The sequence below is a fragment of the Mauremys mutica genome, chromosome 2 (genome assembly GCF_020497125.1).
Source record: "Mauremys mutica isolate MM-2020 ecotype Southern chromosome 2, ASM2049712v1, whole genome shotgun sequence".
Taxonomy (NCBI): Eukaryota; Metazoa; Chordata; order Testudines; family Geoemydidae; genus Mauremys; species Mauremys mutica.
Genome location: NC_059073.1, coordinates 298364129 through 298384390, shown reverse-complemented (window position 1 = coordinate 298384390; position 20262 = coordinate 298364129). Strand labels below are relative to the sequence as shown.

Genomic DNA, 20262 nt, shown 5'->3' with positions numbered 1-20262 from the left:
CAAAGTCAGGGTGATCTCTGTCCTTTAGGCCTGGAGCCCTTCCAGCCAGGAAAGGAGCTGCTCTTGCAAAGCAGGTAGCTGCCAGGGACACTCAGAGGGTGGCCTCCATCTTTCTATCCTTGGGATCCTTAGGGTAGAACTCCCTTCTGAGGGAATAACCATATCTCTGGTGAGGGATGCTACAGTGTTGCCAACCTTCAGTGTCTCAGCAATAGATACCCTTTGGTTTCTGAATGTTTAGAGAACCTGAAGTCACTCTTGTTAATGTGTGCCCTGACCCAGCTTGTTCCATTCATCCCTAATCACTTTCTTAAAGGAGGAGTGAAGTGGTCTTGCAGCCTCAGGGGAGGAATTTACTCTAGGGCTTACTCTCAGGAGCCTGCTCAGGCTGGATGTGAATCATGGAAACATTATTGCACACAGCTTGAAATTTCAAAGGGGGGAAAATTGCTGCATTCCCACCCTTTCTGTCTGGATTCAGAACCAGACAGCTCACCTTCCTCAGTGGAGGAGGAGAGTCAGAGGAGTCTGTCTCCTGGATTTTTTTTTGTGTGTGCCTTTTCTTTCCCTCTTTGGAACCTTTTTAGGGTGCTTTGGGAGCATAGATACTCTGCTGCAGAAGTCTTTTGCTGCTTGCCTCCCATAGGTTCTGCAGCACTCTTGAAAGGTCTGCCTCAGAATCCTCTCCTGCTGGGACCCGTTCCTCCTGGTCAGCTTAGGAGGGAGTAGGAGCTGATTAGAAGCCCTGCTTCTTTCCCTGGGGCTCTGAGAACCCATTTTTAGACTTTGGGAAGGCTTTGTGGCCCTCCAAGTTTCCCCTCTTTGTTCTGGGACTTACCCCCTGAATAGAGTGGTCAGGGAGAATCCTCATAGGATCACAGAATATCAGGGTTGGAAGGGACCTCAGGAGATCATCTAGTCCAACCCCCTGCTCAAAGCATGCACAGCAATCCCCAGATTTTTGCCCCAGATCCCTAAATGGCCCACTCAAGGATTGAATTCACAACCCTGGGTTTAGCAGGCTCATGCTCAAACCACTGAGCTATCCCTCCCCCCCTCCTTGCTTATGGAGCCTCTCACTGGTCTATACCCAGGTTCCTGCTCCATTTTATCCCTGTTGGGGTTGTGGCTGCCTTGGTGGGTGTAATGGGGTTTGCTCACCACTCTGGCACCTCCTGCTGGAGGTCTTTTGAATTAACTCTTCATGGTAGTGCACACTCTTCGGGTGGTGCCTCGCAGCTGTCACTGCTGCTCCAGGACCCACATCTCTGAAAGGACCACAGCAACCTCTTCAGCGACACAGCCCTCCGGCCTTGCCACACATGGGGTTCCCCCCTTCTGGGGAACCTGCAGTCCTCTGTTCAGCCACTTCCCTTACTGGCAACTGCAGCAAATTGTCTGGCCACTTACTCGTGACCCCAGCATCCTCTTTGCCCTTGTCTCAGGGCCTCAGCCTGTAAACTCCAGTAGCCAGCCAGGAGCTGTCTCTTGCTCCCCAGTCCCTGCTCGGAGCACTGCTCTGTCCAGGGTGCTGGCAATTCTCTCAGCCCTCCAGAGACAAAGTCTTTCCCCACTCGCCTCCTAGCAGAGAACTGCCCTCCTCTGCCCTGCAGCTCCCTTTTTATATGGGCCTGCTTGGCCCTGCTTGGCTGCTCCCTGCAGCCCTTCTCTGATTGGTTGCCTCCTTTTCAGCCTTCCTTGGGCTTTATTAACCCCTTAGAGCCCAGTATGGGGCAGGCACCCCACCACAGTGGGTAAGGGAACCCACCTACCTGTCCGACTCCTAGCCTCAGGACCTAACAGAGTCAAGGAGGAAGGGAAAGGCTGGAAGCAGGCAGCCTCACCCATAGAGCACTTCTTGGATTAAACCTTGTGCATTTTGACTACTCTGCCATGCATGCAAGGGGAGGTTAATCCCCCAAGCAGTTAACTGATCCAGGAAGGAGAGGAATCTTGGAGAAGGAGAAGGCTGCTCCCCACTGCCCAAAAGCTGGGCAGAAACAGCTCAAATTGCAAAGTACAGGCAGGAGCAACAGCAACTGCCCCAGTCTGGTGCAGTGGAGGCAGAGAATCTGGCAGCAAGCAGGAGCAGAGGAGGTATGGCCAGAGTGTGTGGAGCTGATCTGCCTCCACAAAGCTGCAGAGAGAGAGCAGCCTGGATGCCCAGAATTGTGGGAGACACTGGGCTGCAGAAAGTACTCCATCCAAGCCCCTTAACCACTGACTTGTACAGTGTGTGTGTTAGTAGTGAAAGGACTGTTTCTACCATTAGGGTTACTATGGCAATGAGTTCCACATCAACTGGCATTTAACTGGCAGGTGCTGGAACAGTGGCAATCATGCAACAGTTAGCTCTGCTTGAAATAAGTCTAAATGAAATGGTAGCTGTAGTGCCTGTGCCCGGTGGGAGTACTTATATGGGTGGACATGAAGTAAGTTACAGGTGTGCGAGGCTACAGGGTGAGCAGCCTGATAAATTTCTCTACTGTAAGCAAAGCCTGTCTTCAAATGGAGACTCTTCCTTTTGAAAAGCTTTTGCTCTGTCATTGTGTCCCTTTTTTCTCCAGGTGTAGGAGAATGAAGCAAGACACTGCCAGATCTCTGTTTGTGTCATTTGAACCCCCTTCTCCTTTAGGACCAGAACAATTAGTATCTGTATGATAGCAACTGGCACTAACAATGCAGCGGCATTAGTGGTTGTAACAATGTTGTAAGCGCTAGTGTAGATGAGTTTGGGCATTTTTATCACAATGCCATGAAAACCTTCTCTGAACAGGTGGTAAAAAAAATTCCCAATCTCAGTCTACAGTAGCAGCTTGGCACTGGTGCAGCAGCAGTTATTGTAACACGTTTACTAAAGTATGGAGTGTAGATGCACTAGGGTATTTTGTAGCTGTTTTTCAGCACCATTGCATCTATTATCCATGGCGTAAGTTCTAATGTAGATCAAGAACAGGCATTTTTGTGTCACAAGGGTAGCTATTTTCCTGGTGTAGACAAGGGCTTTGAGAGAGATAAGATGAGTGAGATAATTGCTCTTATTGAACTATTTTCTGGTGGTGAAAGGGACAAGCTTTCGAGGTTACACAGTCCTTACACAGAGATCTTCTTCCTCCTGAAGAAGAGCTCTGTCAAAGCTTGAAAGCTTGTCTCTCTCACCAAGAGAAGTTGGTCCAATAAGAGAGATTTTCTCGTCCCCCTTGTGTCTCTAACGCTATGTCTACACAGCAACTAGATACCTTTGGCTGGCCCATTCCAGCCAACTCAGGCTTGCAGGACACGGGCTTCGGGGCTGTTTCATTGCTGTGTGGACTGTGCTGAAGCCTGAGCTCTGGGACCTTCTCATCTCACAGGGTCCTAGAGCCCGAGCTCCAGCCCAAGCCCAGAAGTCTACACAGCAATGAAACATCTCCGCAACCTGAGCCCTGCAATCCTGTTTCCGCTGACATGGGCAGCTGAGGGTGTCTAGTTGCTGTGTAGACATATCCTAATATCCTGGGACCAACACGGCTACAACAACACGACATACAAGGTCATTGAGAGCACTTTCACTTCAAACCCTCCAGCAACGTCAGGTGAATAGACCTTTACGATTCTGCAGAATATTCTCATGGTTCACCGTAAGTGGTAAATTCATAGCATTGGCCTGCTAAACCCAGGGTTGTGAGTTCAATCCTTGAGGGGGCCATTTGGGGATTGGTCCTGCTTTGAGCAGGGGGTTGGACTAGATGATCTTCTGAGGTCCCTTCCAACCCTAATAATCTATGATCTATGATTCTATATCCCATTAACATTTAAACAGGCCAGCTCTTGAGTGATAGGAATTTTCCTAACTACTGGTATGACATAAGACCGAAAAGCTCTCCATTAGCCAGACATATTCACAATTATAAACACATAAGCAAAAAAGTCATTGGCACAATATATGTCAATTACAACCAAGACTAGACAGATTATTTATTGCCTGTCATGGATTGTGTCACAGAATTTCATAAACTCGCTCAGAATTTAAATTAGACTCACAAAGCTAATCCCTGGAAAACAAAGACACACTGATTTAGCATTTAAGCTGAATTGATTAAACTCATTATTTTTTCATTTCTCTAAATTATAGCAAATCTGTTTTAACAGGGAGAAAGTTTCTAAGGATCTGAAGGTTGCAAATGGTGAGTCCAATGAAATTCTTCCTTATCCCCGTAAGGCCGTCACGAAGTAGCTTCTTTATGGAGTTATACAATCCTCTGCAGTTTTGAGATTGGTGTGAATAGGAGTTTTATAGACTGTAGAGGAGGTGAAACATTTGGGAAGGAAACGATGCTAAATGTTAAACTCAGCTACCGCTCTGGAAATTGTTTGGCTGACAACCTAGTGACAGGTAATCCAAAAGTCTGGATATCAGGGGAATGGGGAACTTCAGCACCCATTGGGATTGTCCTACACTAACACAAATAAGAATACAAGGACATTTAACTCCTTAACACGAGCGGAATTGGCATCTCCTACTGTCAGTGTGTCTAAGTATTTATACTATGCTCCTCACCATAGCTGCAGTTTGAATTCGCATGTATCCATGTAAATTTGATTCCTGACCCCAAAGAGTCAATCAAATTTGACAGCAATTTATGCTGAATTTACAGGTGAGTTGAATGGTTATTTATGTTATGGCTGCTCTCCAAAATCTTGGCACACGTTTGCTCTCTCAGGACTTCATATATTAGCAATAACCTAGCATCTTAGATAAGCACTAACTAGGGGGACCAGCTGTCCTAGTTTTATAGGGACAGTTCCGATTTTGTGGTATTTTCTTATACAGGCTCCTATTACCCCCCAACCCCCGTCTCAGTTTTTCACATTTGCTGTCTGGTCATCCTAGCACTAACATAACATACGTTGTGACATACATGTTTTATGCCCCCTCCCCCTTCTTCAATGGGTTTGAGACGCCATTAGAGCCAATTCCGCTGAGTAGATGTGGGCTGGTGTTTTTTCAGGAATGCTGATGACACCCAGCATTGTGGGCCAGGCAGCAAATGTGAAAAAATGGGACGGGGGTTGGGGGGTAATAGGAGCCTGTATAAGAAAAAGACCCCAAAATCGGAACTGTCCCTATAAAACTAGGACAGCCTGCAAACTGGCCAAGATACTATCTAGTGCTGCAGAGTGGCAAAGATGCTGCCTAGTGTAGCAGCTGTGGCCAGTCAGAAGCGGGTGGGGCTAAAATGCCATTTTAGCCTACAGGTCCTCCGGCGTGGCTCCTCTGTCTTGTACCAGTTGTTGCCTGTTGGGTCCAGAATTTGTCAGTTGCAAAGGTGGCTTCATACCATATTTGCCTCTTCACTGCTGGCCAGTATCTTGGCCAGTTTGCAGACTGTCTGGGCCTGTCTCTCCAGCTGATCTGGACTGGAATGCAGGTGGGTATCCTTCAGTGGTGTGGTAAGACTGGGGTAAAAATGACAGCAGGCTGGTGGAGAGTGATCATGGTGGATTGGGAGAAGCTACTGAGAATATGGCTGATTATGGGACTCCCCACATGAGTGGGAGTGTTTGGCCATCATTTGTTACCAAAGATTGCAACACAGAGATCTGGTTAGATTTATGCAGCACAGCCCACACACCTGAACAGGCATTTGATTGTGTGGGGTTTCTGTTGGAAATCTGAAGAAGTGAAGAGTTTGTTCTGTTTTCTTGGTAACTGGCTGTTTTGTGTTGTCTGGGATTTGCTTTTGTCGTATTGTGTTTTATTGTTCTGGATTGTAATTATAATGGGAGACTGATACTGGTGTGTTTTATTATGTTTACATTGAAAATAAATAAATATTGGTTGAATTGTAGAAGACGAAGTGTAGAATTGTGGACGAATTGTGGAAGATCAAGTGAACCAACCCATGTTACCTCCATTGTATTTGCCATTTTCCTGTTAAAGTTCCTCCTTCGAAATACAAGTGAAGAGGCCAGATGTGTACAGTGGGAGGTTATAGGCAGATGTATACAGGGGGGAGGGATAGCTCAGTCAATTGAGCATTGGCCTGCTAAACCCAGGGTTGTGAGTTTAATCCTTAAGGAGGCCACTTAGGGATCTGTGGCAAAAATTGGTCCTGCTAGTGGAGGCAGGGGGCTAGACTTAATGACCTTTCAAGGTCCCTTCCAGTTCTAGGAGGTTGGTATATCTCCTATTATGATTAGGTTTTCCAGATTCATTTTTTAAGAAGTGAGGTGCAGCCACAGAGCCGTTTCCTTTCTCCACATGTAAGATCAGCATCATCATTGAAAGCACACTCCAAGCATAGACCAAAATATACTAACTAGCAAGAGCTGGTTGTTCTAGCCCTAGCCACTTTTAATCCCACAATACTTTAAAGAATGACCTGATACTTGACCCCAGCTGGCCTTTTATTTGAAAATGATTTTTCCAGCAGTACAGACTTGATTGAATTTGGCTTGAATATTGCCACAGAAGAATGCACTGATGAACAACATTAAGCAACATGCCAAGAAAGGTATACATACAATTATCTTCCTGTACAGCATATGTAATGGATGTGGCAGCTCATATGTACTCTCAGTTGACCAAAGCAAAGCCCTTTTCTAAACCTTTAATGTCCAATTGTGCATGTCTCCTCAAATGTTTTGCCCAGCTCTATTAAAACAAGATCAAAGTTATCAAATTGGAAGCAGCTTGAGTAGTGAAGCATTTTGGCCTCTACTCTACATTATCTGTATTGATGTGATTATGAGATCCCATTAACTAACTACAGATGTTCTATAGTTCATACATTGCATGGCCTTAAAATAAACTAAGTTTGGCAATCCTCTCCGTGTAATATCTGAATGATTTTCCACATTCTTTATTATACGCTTCACCTTTACAGTAAACAGACTTAACAATTGGTTCCAGTGTAAAAACAAAACCAGACAAAGGGAGACATTTGATTCCAGTTTGGATAATGGAGAAATACTGTGAGAACAGCTATTGATTTCTCTATAACCAGAAGTGAAAAGTCACTTTCCTGCATAGGTCATGGTGATGCCAGCAGAAACTGACCAGCTCTTCCCAATGTGTCTACAGGGTTTCAATGGCCGATAGTGGGAGTAGCCTTTCCTGGTAGCTGCTGAGAAAAGCTGATTGGGGAAGAGTGACCACATGTATTTTGGCGAGGGTGAGAGCAAAGCTTAAACGTTTTATATTTTGTTTCCCGTCATAGACCCTGAAGCAGGGAAACAAAGGGGCAAAAGACATTATAATTATTTTTAATTTCTGTCTGTCACAAGTAAGCAGAGGCATCTGAAAGTGTGAAATATTCCAAGCTCCTGTAGGGTGTAAATACTAAACAAAAACCAAAAGTGGTTTTGATTTTGTCCTCGGCAAACCAAAAGGTGAGTTTGCCAGAAGCAAACCCAAAACAGGGCTGCCCGAGTCTGTCTCTCTCTCTCTCTTAATAAGTAGATGAGATATGTTCCTCAACTGTTGTTTAAGCATGATGGTTAACTATATTAAAGGGAAAACACTCTGATAATATAATATTATAACAGAGCTGAATAAACCACTATGACTATACATGGATCAATCAACATTTCTAAAACTCCATTGAAAAAGCTGAAAAAAATGTTTAAATCTATCTATGGTAACCCCTACCCCCCCACACACAGTTGTTTGTTAAATAGCTGTTTACATGGTTGACATTAATCAGCTCCAGAAGGAGCCATCATGGTCATTGGGCCAATAATAATTATTTTTAAATCTTTTGGAAATAGCCTTAATGGTTTCCAAAGAACCAGTAAGTTCTGTTAGGTCAATAATACAGGTTTTAGCAATACTTTATAAACAAACAGTTTGTGATCTATTTTGTCAATATATATTTCCATGAAAGGCTTGTAATCATTAATATAAAAGCAGTTTAAAATTAACCAACACGCCCCAAAGGATTTTACCAATAGGACTAAGTAACTCCAGTGGCCCTGGAGGTTTTTCGCCTTCCTCCGAAGCATGGGGCAGAGGTCGCTTGCTTAAGGAGTGGGTGGATCGACTTATGTGGCCTGCATCTTGCAGGAGGTCAGACTAGATGATCATAATGGTCCCTTCTGATCTTGAATTCTATGATTCTATGATTCTTAAAGCTGTGAGACAATGAAGAAATAAATGTCTCTGCTCTGTTTTTTACTACGTGTTTTAAACCTGCAGATATCTCAGTAAGGATGCACCTCATTAATATTATTTATCTGTGGTTGTGTGTGTATTTATATAAATAGATTAGTTTGTAACATTAATGTTAATGAGAAACTTGTGCATTTACAAGTGCATAGTAATGTCCTTCCTTTGCCAGCAGCTGGCTGTGAGTCCCTTGTTCCACTACTTTTCCATTATGAATCATTGCTATGACATCAGCGTTCTGGACGGTCATCAAGCGGTGAGCAATAATAATGCAGGTTCGACCCTTCCTGGCATCGTCCAAGGCTTTCTGGACAATCTGCAGAGAGATGCAGTGAAAAACTTGCTATTACTTGGAGAATCTTCCCTTTCATAGGTAACACCTTTGCCTTTATAGTTCACATAATCACCTGGGTGTTCCTCACTAGGGTTTAGGAGTCAGGAGTTCCCATGCATGAAGGAGGCCTCAAACACAGGGGCCTGATATTACAACCTTTATTTGTGTGAGTAATTCCACTGAAGTCACTGAGACTACTCTCATGAACAAAGGCTAGCAGAATGAGGTCCATAAGGATCTAGTTTGGACCAACACAACTAATTTGCAGAGGTGTAATGAATTGTCTGTGATAGCGGCTACTTACCAAATGTGTGTGTTATATTTGATACTGCATGCTGTCTGTTTCCAACTACATGCCAAATTTAGAGAAACTAACCCCCTCTGTCCTCCCCGCCATATGCACTTGTCCAGGTGTTTGTCAGTTAGACATGCACAGTACTTAGATCAGTTTGGAGAAAGCAGACCAGCCAAATACATAGACATGACTAAAACTTGCATGTTCATTGATAGTACCAGCAATGCCAGACACTTCTTGTTAGCCATAAAAATCCAAAATTCAGGATCCTGACATCTGGCTCACAACTGGATGGTGGTTTGCATGGTGGCATTTTTCACTTCTACTGCAGCCCCATCCAAATGAACAGTTTATTCGTCCCTATGGAGTCTGCCCCCTCTCCTGGAGATGGTGGATGCAGTGAGAAAGCTCAGCCAGCTGAGCAGCAGAGGATAGCTTAATTACTCTCTCTTCCCTTCACAACATCTCCTGAGAGGTAGGAGGTGTTGCTGAAGCCTTTTTTCCAAGCCAGCTGCTCCTGCATGTCACCTCTTACCCTCTGAATGCAGATGGCTCAAAGGACTGGGAAGCGGACAGAGGCTTCTTCATTGTTCCATTCTGTCCTGACAGCCAGCAGTTCTACTGGCAGAGTGGATCCCTCTCGGTTTTTGTAGCAACACCTGTTCCCCCAGACAGAGCAGGAAATAGTGCAGAAAGAGACCCACTTTGCTGCTAGTGCTGCTGGCTGAAGGAAAGAAGAAGGAGCTGGTGACTTGCCTTACAAGGCCTCCTCTAGTAGATTACAGTCTACGGTTTGAAGACACCTGTCTCAAACTCAACGTTGCTAATTATGAATGGGATTTTCCAAAGTGCTCAGCATTGGTCTAACTGTGAACCCATTAAAAAAGTCCCATTGACTTCATAACTGACTTTGAAGGAACTGAGGCAGGCCAAAAATGAGGAGTTCTGAAAATCCCACTTTCTGTCCAGCCCCAAGTGTTGCTGACTACCATCAGCTCCCAATTTAGGAGTTGAAGGCACTCTACACCTTGCAAAAGCAGGCCGTAGACAGAGAGGGAGCTAAGGGTTGTTCTGTGGAACTTTCAAAATTGTATTGTAGATGGAGCGCCTGTGTTCTTGCAGTGAAGAATTCGAACCAGGTATTTTGTGTGTATTACAAATGGTAGAATGCATATTACTAACCTTTTCGCTTTCCGTGTCAAGAGCAGATGTGGCTTCATCTAGAAGCAGAACTGCTGGCTTACGAACTAGAGCACGAGCAATAGCTATTCTTTGTTTCTGACCTCCAGAAAGTTGTGATCCTTTGTCACCCACTTGGGTATTATACTTCTGTATAAGTAAATATTCATTGTCAAGGAAAGTTAGAAACAGTAAGTTATATTTTAATAGCAGATAATGTACTATATTAAGCATTTCCATTATGAAGGAAAAATAATAATGTAATTATTTTTAATAATATCTTATAACAATTTTAACAGTTTGAATCAAAATACATATCTACAGCTACATATATTGATAAATGCTCTGTAATGAAAATTCATTTCAGCCTTAGAAAAAGACTAATTCCCAAGTGGTGCAACCACTGATGTGTCTAGTCAAAGACACCTGTACTTAAAAATATATATCTCAAGAGATTTTTATAATTTCAAGGCCCTAGAAACCCACACTCAGGAGATGAACCTTTAATTCTTACACGTCCAAAACTTTCTTCTAAGTACATTTTCAAAAACTAGGTGGTAATGAAAAAGAAATATTGTTTTTATTTCAATTTTCAATTGTCTTCAATTCCATGTAACTTTAAAGGAAGCCCAATTTCTTTGGGCTTTTCCAAGGTATTTCTCCATTTTGAGAACTAAGTCCATGGCAAACATGAAGGTTAAAATGTACTTGAAACATTTTACCTTTCAGATAAGACTAAAACTACAGAAAGTTTCAGCCAAAAAAAGGAAAAAGAATTGGCAAAGTTAAGAATTGAATGTCTCTTTTATAGTTGTTATATAACATCACTGTGATAGAGGAAATAAGAAAACTGGAGCTCAGATTTTGCATTTGAATTAGCTAATTACGACTGCATATGTGTTAATACCTATTGCAAGTTACATTTTTAAACACTAGCTTCCTATTTTCCTCTTTGAGAACAGTAAACACAAGAAAATAAACGAAAAAGCATATTGTTTTGCATTAATGGGAGTTGCTTAGATAGGTCATGGTGAATATTTACCCCACACTGAGAACGGAAAGACATTTTCTCTTACCTCTGGGAGATTTTCTATGAAGGTGTGAATATTTGCTGCTTTAGCTGCCTCTTCAACTTCCTCCTGACTGACAACCCTACTGTTGTCTCCATACTGGATATTTTCAGCAATGGTGCAGTCAAACAAAATAGGCTCGTGGGACACAATACCCAATTTGGACCTTAACCATTGCAAGTGCAAAGACTTAGTATCTAACCCATCTGCAAACTAGAAACAGAAAAAGAGAAAAATCATTCCCTGCAGAATGCAATACTCCTCCTCAGGTGTACAATGTAAATGTGAAAGACGAATCTGTGAAAATCCTCTGAAATGTGTTAGAGTTGCAGTAAATGTAAAGTGGTCAATAAACCACTTCTGATCAAATAATAGATCAGATCTTTCATCCAAAATTGAACTGAACCAAAACTCTGAAAATTCAAAAGAAGCTCAGATAACCTTTTCTTCTCAGAATTGTTTTTTGTTGCACATCTACTCTTCTAGCTTCCATAATAGATGTGGAATTGCCAATCTATAATGAGTTGTGCCCACAGAATTTCCATCTTTACTGATGATGTCAGGTACCAGAGATCTCATGAGGAAGTCTGTTCATGATCTTCTTAGACCTAGATGGTTGAAGAGCTCCAATAAGAATCCACATCTTTGGGCATTTATTCAAACATCCTTTGACTCACCATCTCTAGGCTATTCTTCTTGGAGCTCCCATCATCATTAATAGGACTTGCATCAAAAGTCTCATCAAGTGATGAATTAGACCTCAAATTGTGTCATGTTAACATGACTAGAGGACTAGTGACAAAGGTTACATTATGGAAAGTATATTCTAATGTCCCCTCCAATATATCAAGTAAATCAATAAAGAGATGCAATCTAGTGATCTAGAGCCAGGATGTGGAGTCAGAAGATCCAAAGTTCTACTCCCAGCTCTACCTTAAGCAAGTCCCAAGTCTTCTTTGCAGTACCCGGACCTGTAACAAGACTTATCCACCTCAAAGAGGTGTTGTGCGGATGATTTAATGTTTGTAAAATACTTTGAAGAACAGTTTAATAAGCTCTAAGCATTAACAGCTTCACAAATCTCTTCTTACCACTTGTCCTGCCATAGGGTCATAAAATCTCTCCAGCAGCTGAATGGATGTGCTTTTGCCACAACCACTGCTCCCCACCAAGGCTAGCGTCTGTCCTTTATTAACCTTCACACTGAGTCCTTGCAAAACATGAGCTTCTGGTCTTGTAGGGTATACAAAATGGATGTCCCTGAATTCAATGTTGCCATCAAACTGACTCTAGAAATGGTAGAAAATATAAATGTATGACAGAAGACCTGTCTATCTTGTACAGAAGCATCAAACACAACTCAGTATGGTCATTTAAATGAAGGCGTTGACAAGTCAGTTGGAAATGGTATGGCATTTTCAAACCCAGAGCATTTTTGTCAATTTATTGTTGCTTAAATATGCAGTGAAATTGGATTGGTATCTTCTGTGTACAGGACCTCCTTGCTGAGTGGTTCTTTTCTGCATCTCTCTCTCTCATTTATATCATTCCTTTTCAGCCTGGTTTGCAAGGACTATCATTACTTTAGGTAAGTAAACAAACCTAATACCTATCTTTGATGTCATCAATGCATATAATCCAGACACTATCATTGTGTGTGGAAAACATAGTTCCTGCCCCTGGGAGTTCACTCTCTAAATAGTGTAAGTTCAACACATAGTACACGGGATGAACATAGTACAAGGAGAACATCAGATCTCAGATTGGGTTAAACATTTTTACTTTGGTGGATTATTCATAGTTTTCAAGGACAACTATGTTTTCAGTGTAGGTTTGAATAGGGAAAGGGTAGCTGATTGGCTCTTTTATGTAGGAAGGGAGCTCTGAGTATGAGGTAGCAAGGAAGAAGACTTGAAGACAAGAGTGAGTGAAGGAGATGTTAGGAGAGACTGTAGGAGCCTCCTCTGCTGCCTGGGGGATGAGACAGCTTCAGGACCACAATACCAGCACTGTCAGTACAATGGGCTCTTACAGCGCCTAGAGAACTGGACTTTCAAGGTTTAAATTCTTTGGGCCAAATCTTAGCTTCACTGAAGTCAAAGGCAGCTGCTTCACTGGCATCAAGATTTGGCCCAGAGTGGTTCCACTTTCAATTAACGTCTTTCTCCACAAGAAGATATTTCCCCGGAAGCATTAGCAGTCTGGGCACGTGGAGCTGATTCAGGAAAGTAGTCAAGCACATGTGTGACTTAAAGTTGTGCACATGAGTTACTGGCATGCTTACAGTATGTGCCTGAGTCCTTTTCTGAACCGAGGCCACTATCCAAAAGCTAGAATTCTAAAGCAATTTCAAGTTTCTGAATGGCTGGTTCTGCTTGTAAAAACATTTATGGAAAGCACAGAAAGACAATATGAAAGGTGTTCAGTTTACAAATACAAAGATGAGTTTCTAACTGTCAATGCTGGACTTTGAGAGACAAGCTGGGTTCTTTCCATCTCTCGTATAATCACGAGCAATAAAAGGTTCTGCAGGCCAAGTTACATCCTCATTAATACTTGCACAAACCGTTTGACTTGAATGAGGTTACTCAAATGTTGTATGCAGTGTTGTTATAGCTGTGCTGGTCCTAGGATATTAGAGAGTCAACATGGGTGAGTTAATATCTTTTATTGGACCAACTTCTGCTGGTGAGAGAGACAAGCTTTCGAGCTTATATAGAACTGAAGAAGAGCTATGTGTAAGCTTGACAGCTTGTCTCTCTCACCAACAGAATTTGGTCCAATGAAAGATATCAACTCACCCACCTTGACTCTGTTACACAGATGTAACTGACTGGAACTTAGCAAACAAGTCTGCTGATGATGCACAAGAAGGAACAGAATCTAACTCACTCTCCCCCACAGCTGCCTAGTTTACAGAAGTAAAAAGCAGTGAAAACATACTTGTTTTGCTAAAGAAAGCAGTTATAACTCTGGGCTTGTCTTCAGTACCAGGAAGATTGATACTGCTGCAATTAATTCAGCAGGTGTTGATAGCAGAGTGCTCTCTGATCGACTCTGGTACTCCACCGGAACGAGAAGAGTAAGGTAAGTCGATGGGAGAGCATCTCCTGTCAACACAGCACAGTGAAGACACGGCGGTAAATCAACCTAAGCTACATAGAACCCAGTTACAATATTCACGTAGCTGGAGTAGAGTAACTTAGGTCGACTTACCCTGGTAGTGTAGAAAAAGCCTCACAATACACCCAACGGACAGAACCGGTGAATGAAATGTCATTCTTCCAGTCATTTTTCAAAACAGAACTGCACTTAAAAGTATTCTGTTAATTTCTCAAGCAAAAAGGTATTAAATGGTACTGGGCAAATATAAAATTATATAGTTATTGCTGTTAAATTTTACCCTACTTGTCTGGTCCTGTCTTCTGTGACATTGCAAAAGGCAATTGAACAAGATTAATACAATTAAGGACAATACAGTACCACCAGGTTTGTTAGTTTCGAGGACTTTCTGAATGGCCTTACCAGTTTTGTACCCTCTTCACTATAGCTGTCAATTAATGGTTTCCGATCCAAAAACTGAAAGATTCGCTGGGCAGAAACTTTAGCTTTGCCGAAATCTGGTGCCAAAGCAGTGGAGAGGCCAACATTTAAAACACCAAATAGAACTGAAAAAAAGGCTCTGAAAACCAAACAGAAAACATCTTTCAGTTCATCTAAAGAGAGACTTTTTACTATTGTTCAGACATTACAAATATTGTTTTCCTTATTTAAAACAAACAGACATAACACTATCTATAAATCTGATAATTGTGACATTTTTAGAACTTTGTCTTAGTAAAATTACACACACAGGATTAGAAACAGATGTTTACAGCTATCAATATTTTTATGGGTGACTAATGGTATGTAATTTCTCCACACAGAAGCATTTCACAAAGCCCGTTGTCTGCAATGAACTATCAGCAGTAAAAGTTTCTCCATAGTAAATAAACTGAGCCAGGCTCTATACATGCCAACACACCTATTTCAAGCTTCCTCTCCCAGAAATAACCCTTCTGCCTGAATTGAACTCCTCATCAGGTTCTAAACTGTTGGACCTCTTGCACTATTGCCTCAGTAACTAGATTATGCACAATAACCATGTGTTGAAATCACTGCCTTTGGACTGATGTGTACTCACATAAATACATTTTCAAAGTTTGTATAACAATTAGCAATGAGCCATCCTCCAAATCTGAAGATTGCTGCCTCAAGAAAGTAGATTGCACTTAGAGCTATTCCATAGGTAAGTCCATATAGGGGGGCTTTTGTTAGAGAGTCCCTGATAAAAGAAAAGATCTATGTTAAAGGAAAAAATTGTCATGAAATGTCACGAGCAAAGACTGGCTGGGAGAAGGTCAGACCTTTGGATTAGGGGAGGCAAACCCTATACGTCACTCACTCAAATACATAATAATAATTAATAAAGCTGCATGCTAGGACCTCCATGAAGGTGCCGCTGGAGAGAACTTATGGCAAATGAGATCCCTTCATCCCAACTAGCTTCTTTGTTTTAACACTTGAATGCTGGTTTACAGGATAAAATGTTTATGGATGGCCAAAGCAATCTGACACAAAGCAAATTGATAATTTCGATAAATCGTTTATAATCTATGAATGCTTGGATTTTTGGACAATTTGTATAAATGTAGTGGTCACCAGGGAAAAGTCAATTTCTACAACACAGCATAACTGAAGCATTGCAGATATTGCCTGCTCTGAGTACAAGAGGGGAAAAAGTAGCAACTCAGACCCCACTGTACAGTGGTGACTTTTAAATGGTGACCAATGTTGTTGTGTGGGATGGTAAAACTAAATCACTCTAATTATGTGCAGACCTTGCTGTGACAGACTCTGGTACTAGTTCTGACAAAACGATTTTTCAACAGAAAATGCAATTTCTGCTCATTTGAAATTTTCCATTGGGAAAAAAGTAACAAAATATTTTATTCTGGGTTGGTTTGATCTGAATATTTCTGCTTTGCGCCCATAGCTATGGGACTCCGATAATGCATTATGCCACTCAGTCAGAGGGGAGACCACACTGCATCATGGGAGATGTAGTCCAACCAGGGAGCCCGTCCCGTAAGAGAGGCAATGTTCCAAAACAGGGATATGCAGTTTGATGTTGAACTAGATAAAAACAAAAACTTTCAGATCAGTTAAACAAAAGAAAAATTAAATATTACAATTATTTGAGAATATAAACATATTTTGATGGGAGAAAAAATGCAAAAATGGAATGATTTGCCATTTCTACATTGAAATTTTTCAAAAACTTTTCTTTCTGTGAAAAAAAATTGATATATTTTCACATTTTATCCTACTTCAGAGCAAAACAGAGGTTGAAATATTAGAATTTCCCACAGGATAGAAGTTCAGATTTTCACTCATCTCTAGTGCTCATACATTTTAAAAATGTTTTCCAAAATAGTTTCTCTATAATTCATAATATTGTAATACAATGACCTGCCAGGACTTGAGATAAGTGCTAAATCTAAGAATCCTATTTCTCCAATTAAATATAGATTTTTTCCCCCTCATACTGATGGTTTATAGAATATTGAGCCATAAAACTGTCATTGGCAGCGGACTGTCATTTTTCAATCCCTGCTTTTACTTAAAACATATTTAAGGAGAAAGAAACAAAATGGATAGTAGATCATTTCATTTAAATAAAATGGAGACTAGGAAAATGTCTGACATTTTGGATATTAGAAATTAGCCCCTGCAGTGGTTAGCTTGTCGAGTGTGACTGAAAAGGCCAAAGGGGAAAAAGAAATGCACCTTATTTCAAGACCTGCAAGTCCTTACTTGTAGTACAAGTCATAATACACGGTGACGTTATGTAGTATAAAGTCTTTGCCACTTGACCTATGAAACTCATTCTGCTGCAGTACTTGTGAAGCAAGTAAACATCCCATATTCATGTTAAAACAAACTTTATACCAGGTCATTACATTCTCTCTCTCACACAAATATTACATCACTCACAATAGCGTCTAAGAAGATATTTTAAAGAAACTGAGTAAATACATTTTACTCTGCCAAAATCTTTTCAAATCATTTATGTGTTTAATATTTTCAGTCTGCAAATGAATGTAATATGAATAAATCCTGAGTTGTTTTAAATTAAGAAAATATGTATTCATTGCTTTTAAAAAACAGAATTGTTTGAGAGCAAATCCTACCTGTATGGACCATTCAAACTTGCATTGTATTTCTCATAGAATGCATCTTCACTAGTTAATGAAGCCACAGTTCTTATATTTTCAACTGCTTCCACTGAAATCTAAATGGGGAGACAAGACAGATATGAAATATTCTCTTATGTTTGAGTCTACTCCTACCACTACGTAGTTAGCACATCTCTAGCACTTTTCATCTTTCGCTCTCCAAGTGTTTTTCTTTTTAAAAAAAATGTGATTAAGTATCATTCTCAGGGAAACCGGGGCACAACCATTAAATTATTTGCCTAAGGTCACACCGTGGTCTTTCTGCTAAGCTAACATGGCTGCTATGTGATTCCTAAGTACTCCTCCCCCACCTGTAAATTTTGTTGTACAGCAGCATTAGCTGGCACTATAGAAAGCATTAAAAGGTAAGAAGTTGCTCCTTGCTCTGAGTACCCATCTCCCAGGCAGCAGCTCACTGGAGGGCTGCATGCTACCTTGGTTATGCAGCCTGAGCGGCACATGGAACTGGGTGAGCCCCACACTCCTACTACCCACCCCCAGTGGAGACTCCTGTTCCTGCTTCTGCCAGGCTTCCCCAGCCATGTGCCAGGCCCACCCAGTCCACCCCTCCTCCAAACCAGGCCCTTCCCCCCCACGCTTCGACCAGCACTGCCACAGGGGCGACGTGTATCTTAACTTCTCATTTTCTGGATTTCAGATATTTAAATTTGCATGTGCCAGCTTCCTCCTTTCCCCAGGGGTGCTCAACCCCCCTGCTCATCTCCAGGCCCCGCCCCCATTCCACCCCTTCCCACAAAGTCCCACCTGCGTCCTGCCTCTTCCCACCCCACTTCCTCCCGCCCAGTTCCTCCCCCTCCCCCGAGTTCACCTCATCCCCCTGCTTCCCCTTTCCCCCCAGCACCTCCTGCACACCACGGAACAGCAGATTGTGGTGGGCAGGAAGCACTGGGAGGGAGGGGGAAGAGTTGATCTGTGGGGCCACCAGTGGACCAGAGGCGCTGTGGGAGAAGGGAGGGAGCTGGCTGCCAGTGGGTGCTAAGCATCCACCAATTTTTTTCCACCCACAGAGTCTGCACCTATGCCCCCATCCCTTGCTCTAAACCCAAAACAACTCCCTTCTTCCCATTTACTCTTACACTGCAATCACCCCTTGTAATTAATTTTCTTTTCAAATACAGTTTGAGAGTCTTCTTAATTATTGGCTGTGCTCAGAGTCCATTTGTCCAAATTAAAACAAAAGTTTACATTTTGTTTTCAGATTTCTGCTCAGGGTGGGCGTAGAACTTCAAAGCTGCTAGAATCTGTGAACTTAATTTTTTTCCCCTCGAGGCTATGGGGAACCCCATACTCAAATGACCCCATCTTTGGATCACTCGCCCTACCCTACGCTTTCATGACACATAGCAAATTTCAAGACAATCTGTGTAAACACACAGATTTTAGCATGCTTAGTAGTCATCCTTTAAACAGGAAGGGCTTCCCCACCTTAGCCAGAGCAGAGCTGGTGCTCAGTTATAATGCTGTATACAATTAGAAGGCCAATGGAGCAGAGGTGCTCCACACATCCATCAGCATCATAATAGTCTCAGAGAGCTGTGAAGTGGCCCATTCATCTCAATGGGATGTTCTCAACTGAAAGTGAACACCCAGCCTGAATTCAGCTAGAATCTAGCTCTGAGGAGGGTGACCAGACAGCAAGTGTGAAAAATCAGGACAGGGGTGGGGAGTAATAGGCTCCTATGTAAGACAAAGCCCCGAATATCAGGACAGTCTCTATAAAATTGAGACACCTGGTCACCTAGCTCTGAGACATATGAACTGCTCCATTCATGCCAGTGGATTTTCCCATTCCCCCTTCCTAGGACTGTAGAGTTTCTGTCATGCCCATTCTCAGCTCCTCACCCCTCTCTCAGCAGTGTGTTCTTGGGCCATGCTCTGAGCATGCCTGTTCTAAGCTTCCCACTCAGAGGACCCACACTTCCCTGATCCAAGCTCACATGGGGAGAGGCAGAGAGAGGGGGCCAGACTCCCGTAGAGGGACAAAGCATCCCAGATTCCAGCTCATGTGAGGAGGTAGAGAGAGGGGTTTAGATGTCCCCAGAAAGCAATGCCTACTGCAGACCCTGGCTCACAGGAGAGGGGACATGGAAGGCAGATAGATCCCCACGGCTGGGCAAGGCAGCTTCAGAGCCTGGCAAACAGAGGGGGGTCAGGTGCAGGGCTCAGACACCCCCAGAGAGGCAAGTGCCCCCCCCCCAAAAAATTCCACCTCATATGCAGGGGGTGGGGAGAGGGGCTAAGACTCCCCTAGAGAGCTAGGGGGTCCCCCAGATTCAAGCACACACACAAAAGGGCCAGAAAGGGAGAATGTGGAGCTGCCCCTATTCCCCCCAGACCCTGTGCAACAAACCCCCATGTCTGCTTCCCAGTATCCATTCCCCAAACCCAACTCCTCTACCACCCGTCCGCATTTATCTCCCTCCCCATAATCCCCCCTCTTCTCTGTGCAGCCCCAAACCCCTCTCACCCCATTCCCCTAACTCCTCCATCCCATAAAATGCTCCTCTTTTGCCAGCAAGCATTTGCACGCCTATTTTTTTTAAACAAAAATACTTTGATGACATTACACCCCCCTCCAAAATAAAAGCCTGATAGTAACAGATTTTAGCAACATGCCAGCCAAGCTTTCCCAGGTTTTCAGCAAAGGGGACCGTGAACTGTCAGTAGCTGGGGGAGTTCAGAACAAACATTGTACATCTCTTCAGTCTATCCAGCCATTTTGACCATAGTCTACCTGCAAATCCTTTGGGGTTCGCTTAACGTACGTGCTCAATGTAACTTGTGGAGTGCTTGACCTTTACTCAAGAGTCTAAGTGGATGGCTAAACTCTCTTGCTAATAATGTTCTGAATCATGCTTCCCCCAAGTGGCTAGTGGATGCCATGCTTTCTCTGGGGTTAACCCTCAAGTGAGTGAGACCCTTGTGCCAGGATCAGA

The 20262-nt window shown here is 42.7% G+C and overlaps 1 protein-coding gene across 1 annotated transcript in view; it reads right to left on the bottom strand.

The window, feature by feature from the left end:
• Positions 1–8235: 8235 nt before the first annotated feature.
• The window catches only part of LOC123363335 (ATP-dependent translocase ABCB1-like), a 50572-nt gene continuing 38545 nt past the window's right edge, over positions 8236–20262 (bottom strand). Inside the window, exons 15-21 of the mRNA XM_045004190.1 lie at positions 17261–17361; positions 15211–15351; positions 14553–14709; positions 12119–12316; positions 11034–11240; positions 9961–10107; positions 8236–8465 (exon numbers count right to left, since the gene is read on the bottom strand). Of these exons, the coding sequence (XP_044860125.1) occupies positions 8268–8465; positions 9961–10107; positions 11034–11240; positions 12119–12316; positions 14553–14709; positions 15211–15351; positions 17261–17361 (1149 nt within the window). The 3' untranslated portion in view covers positions 8236–8267. The remainder of the gene's footprint in view (positions 8466–9960; positions 10108–11033; positions 11241–12118; positions 12317–14552; positions 14710–15210; positions 15352–17260; positions 17362–20262) is intronic.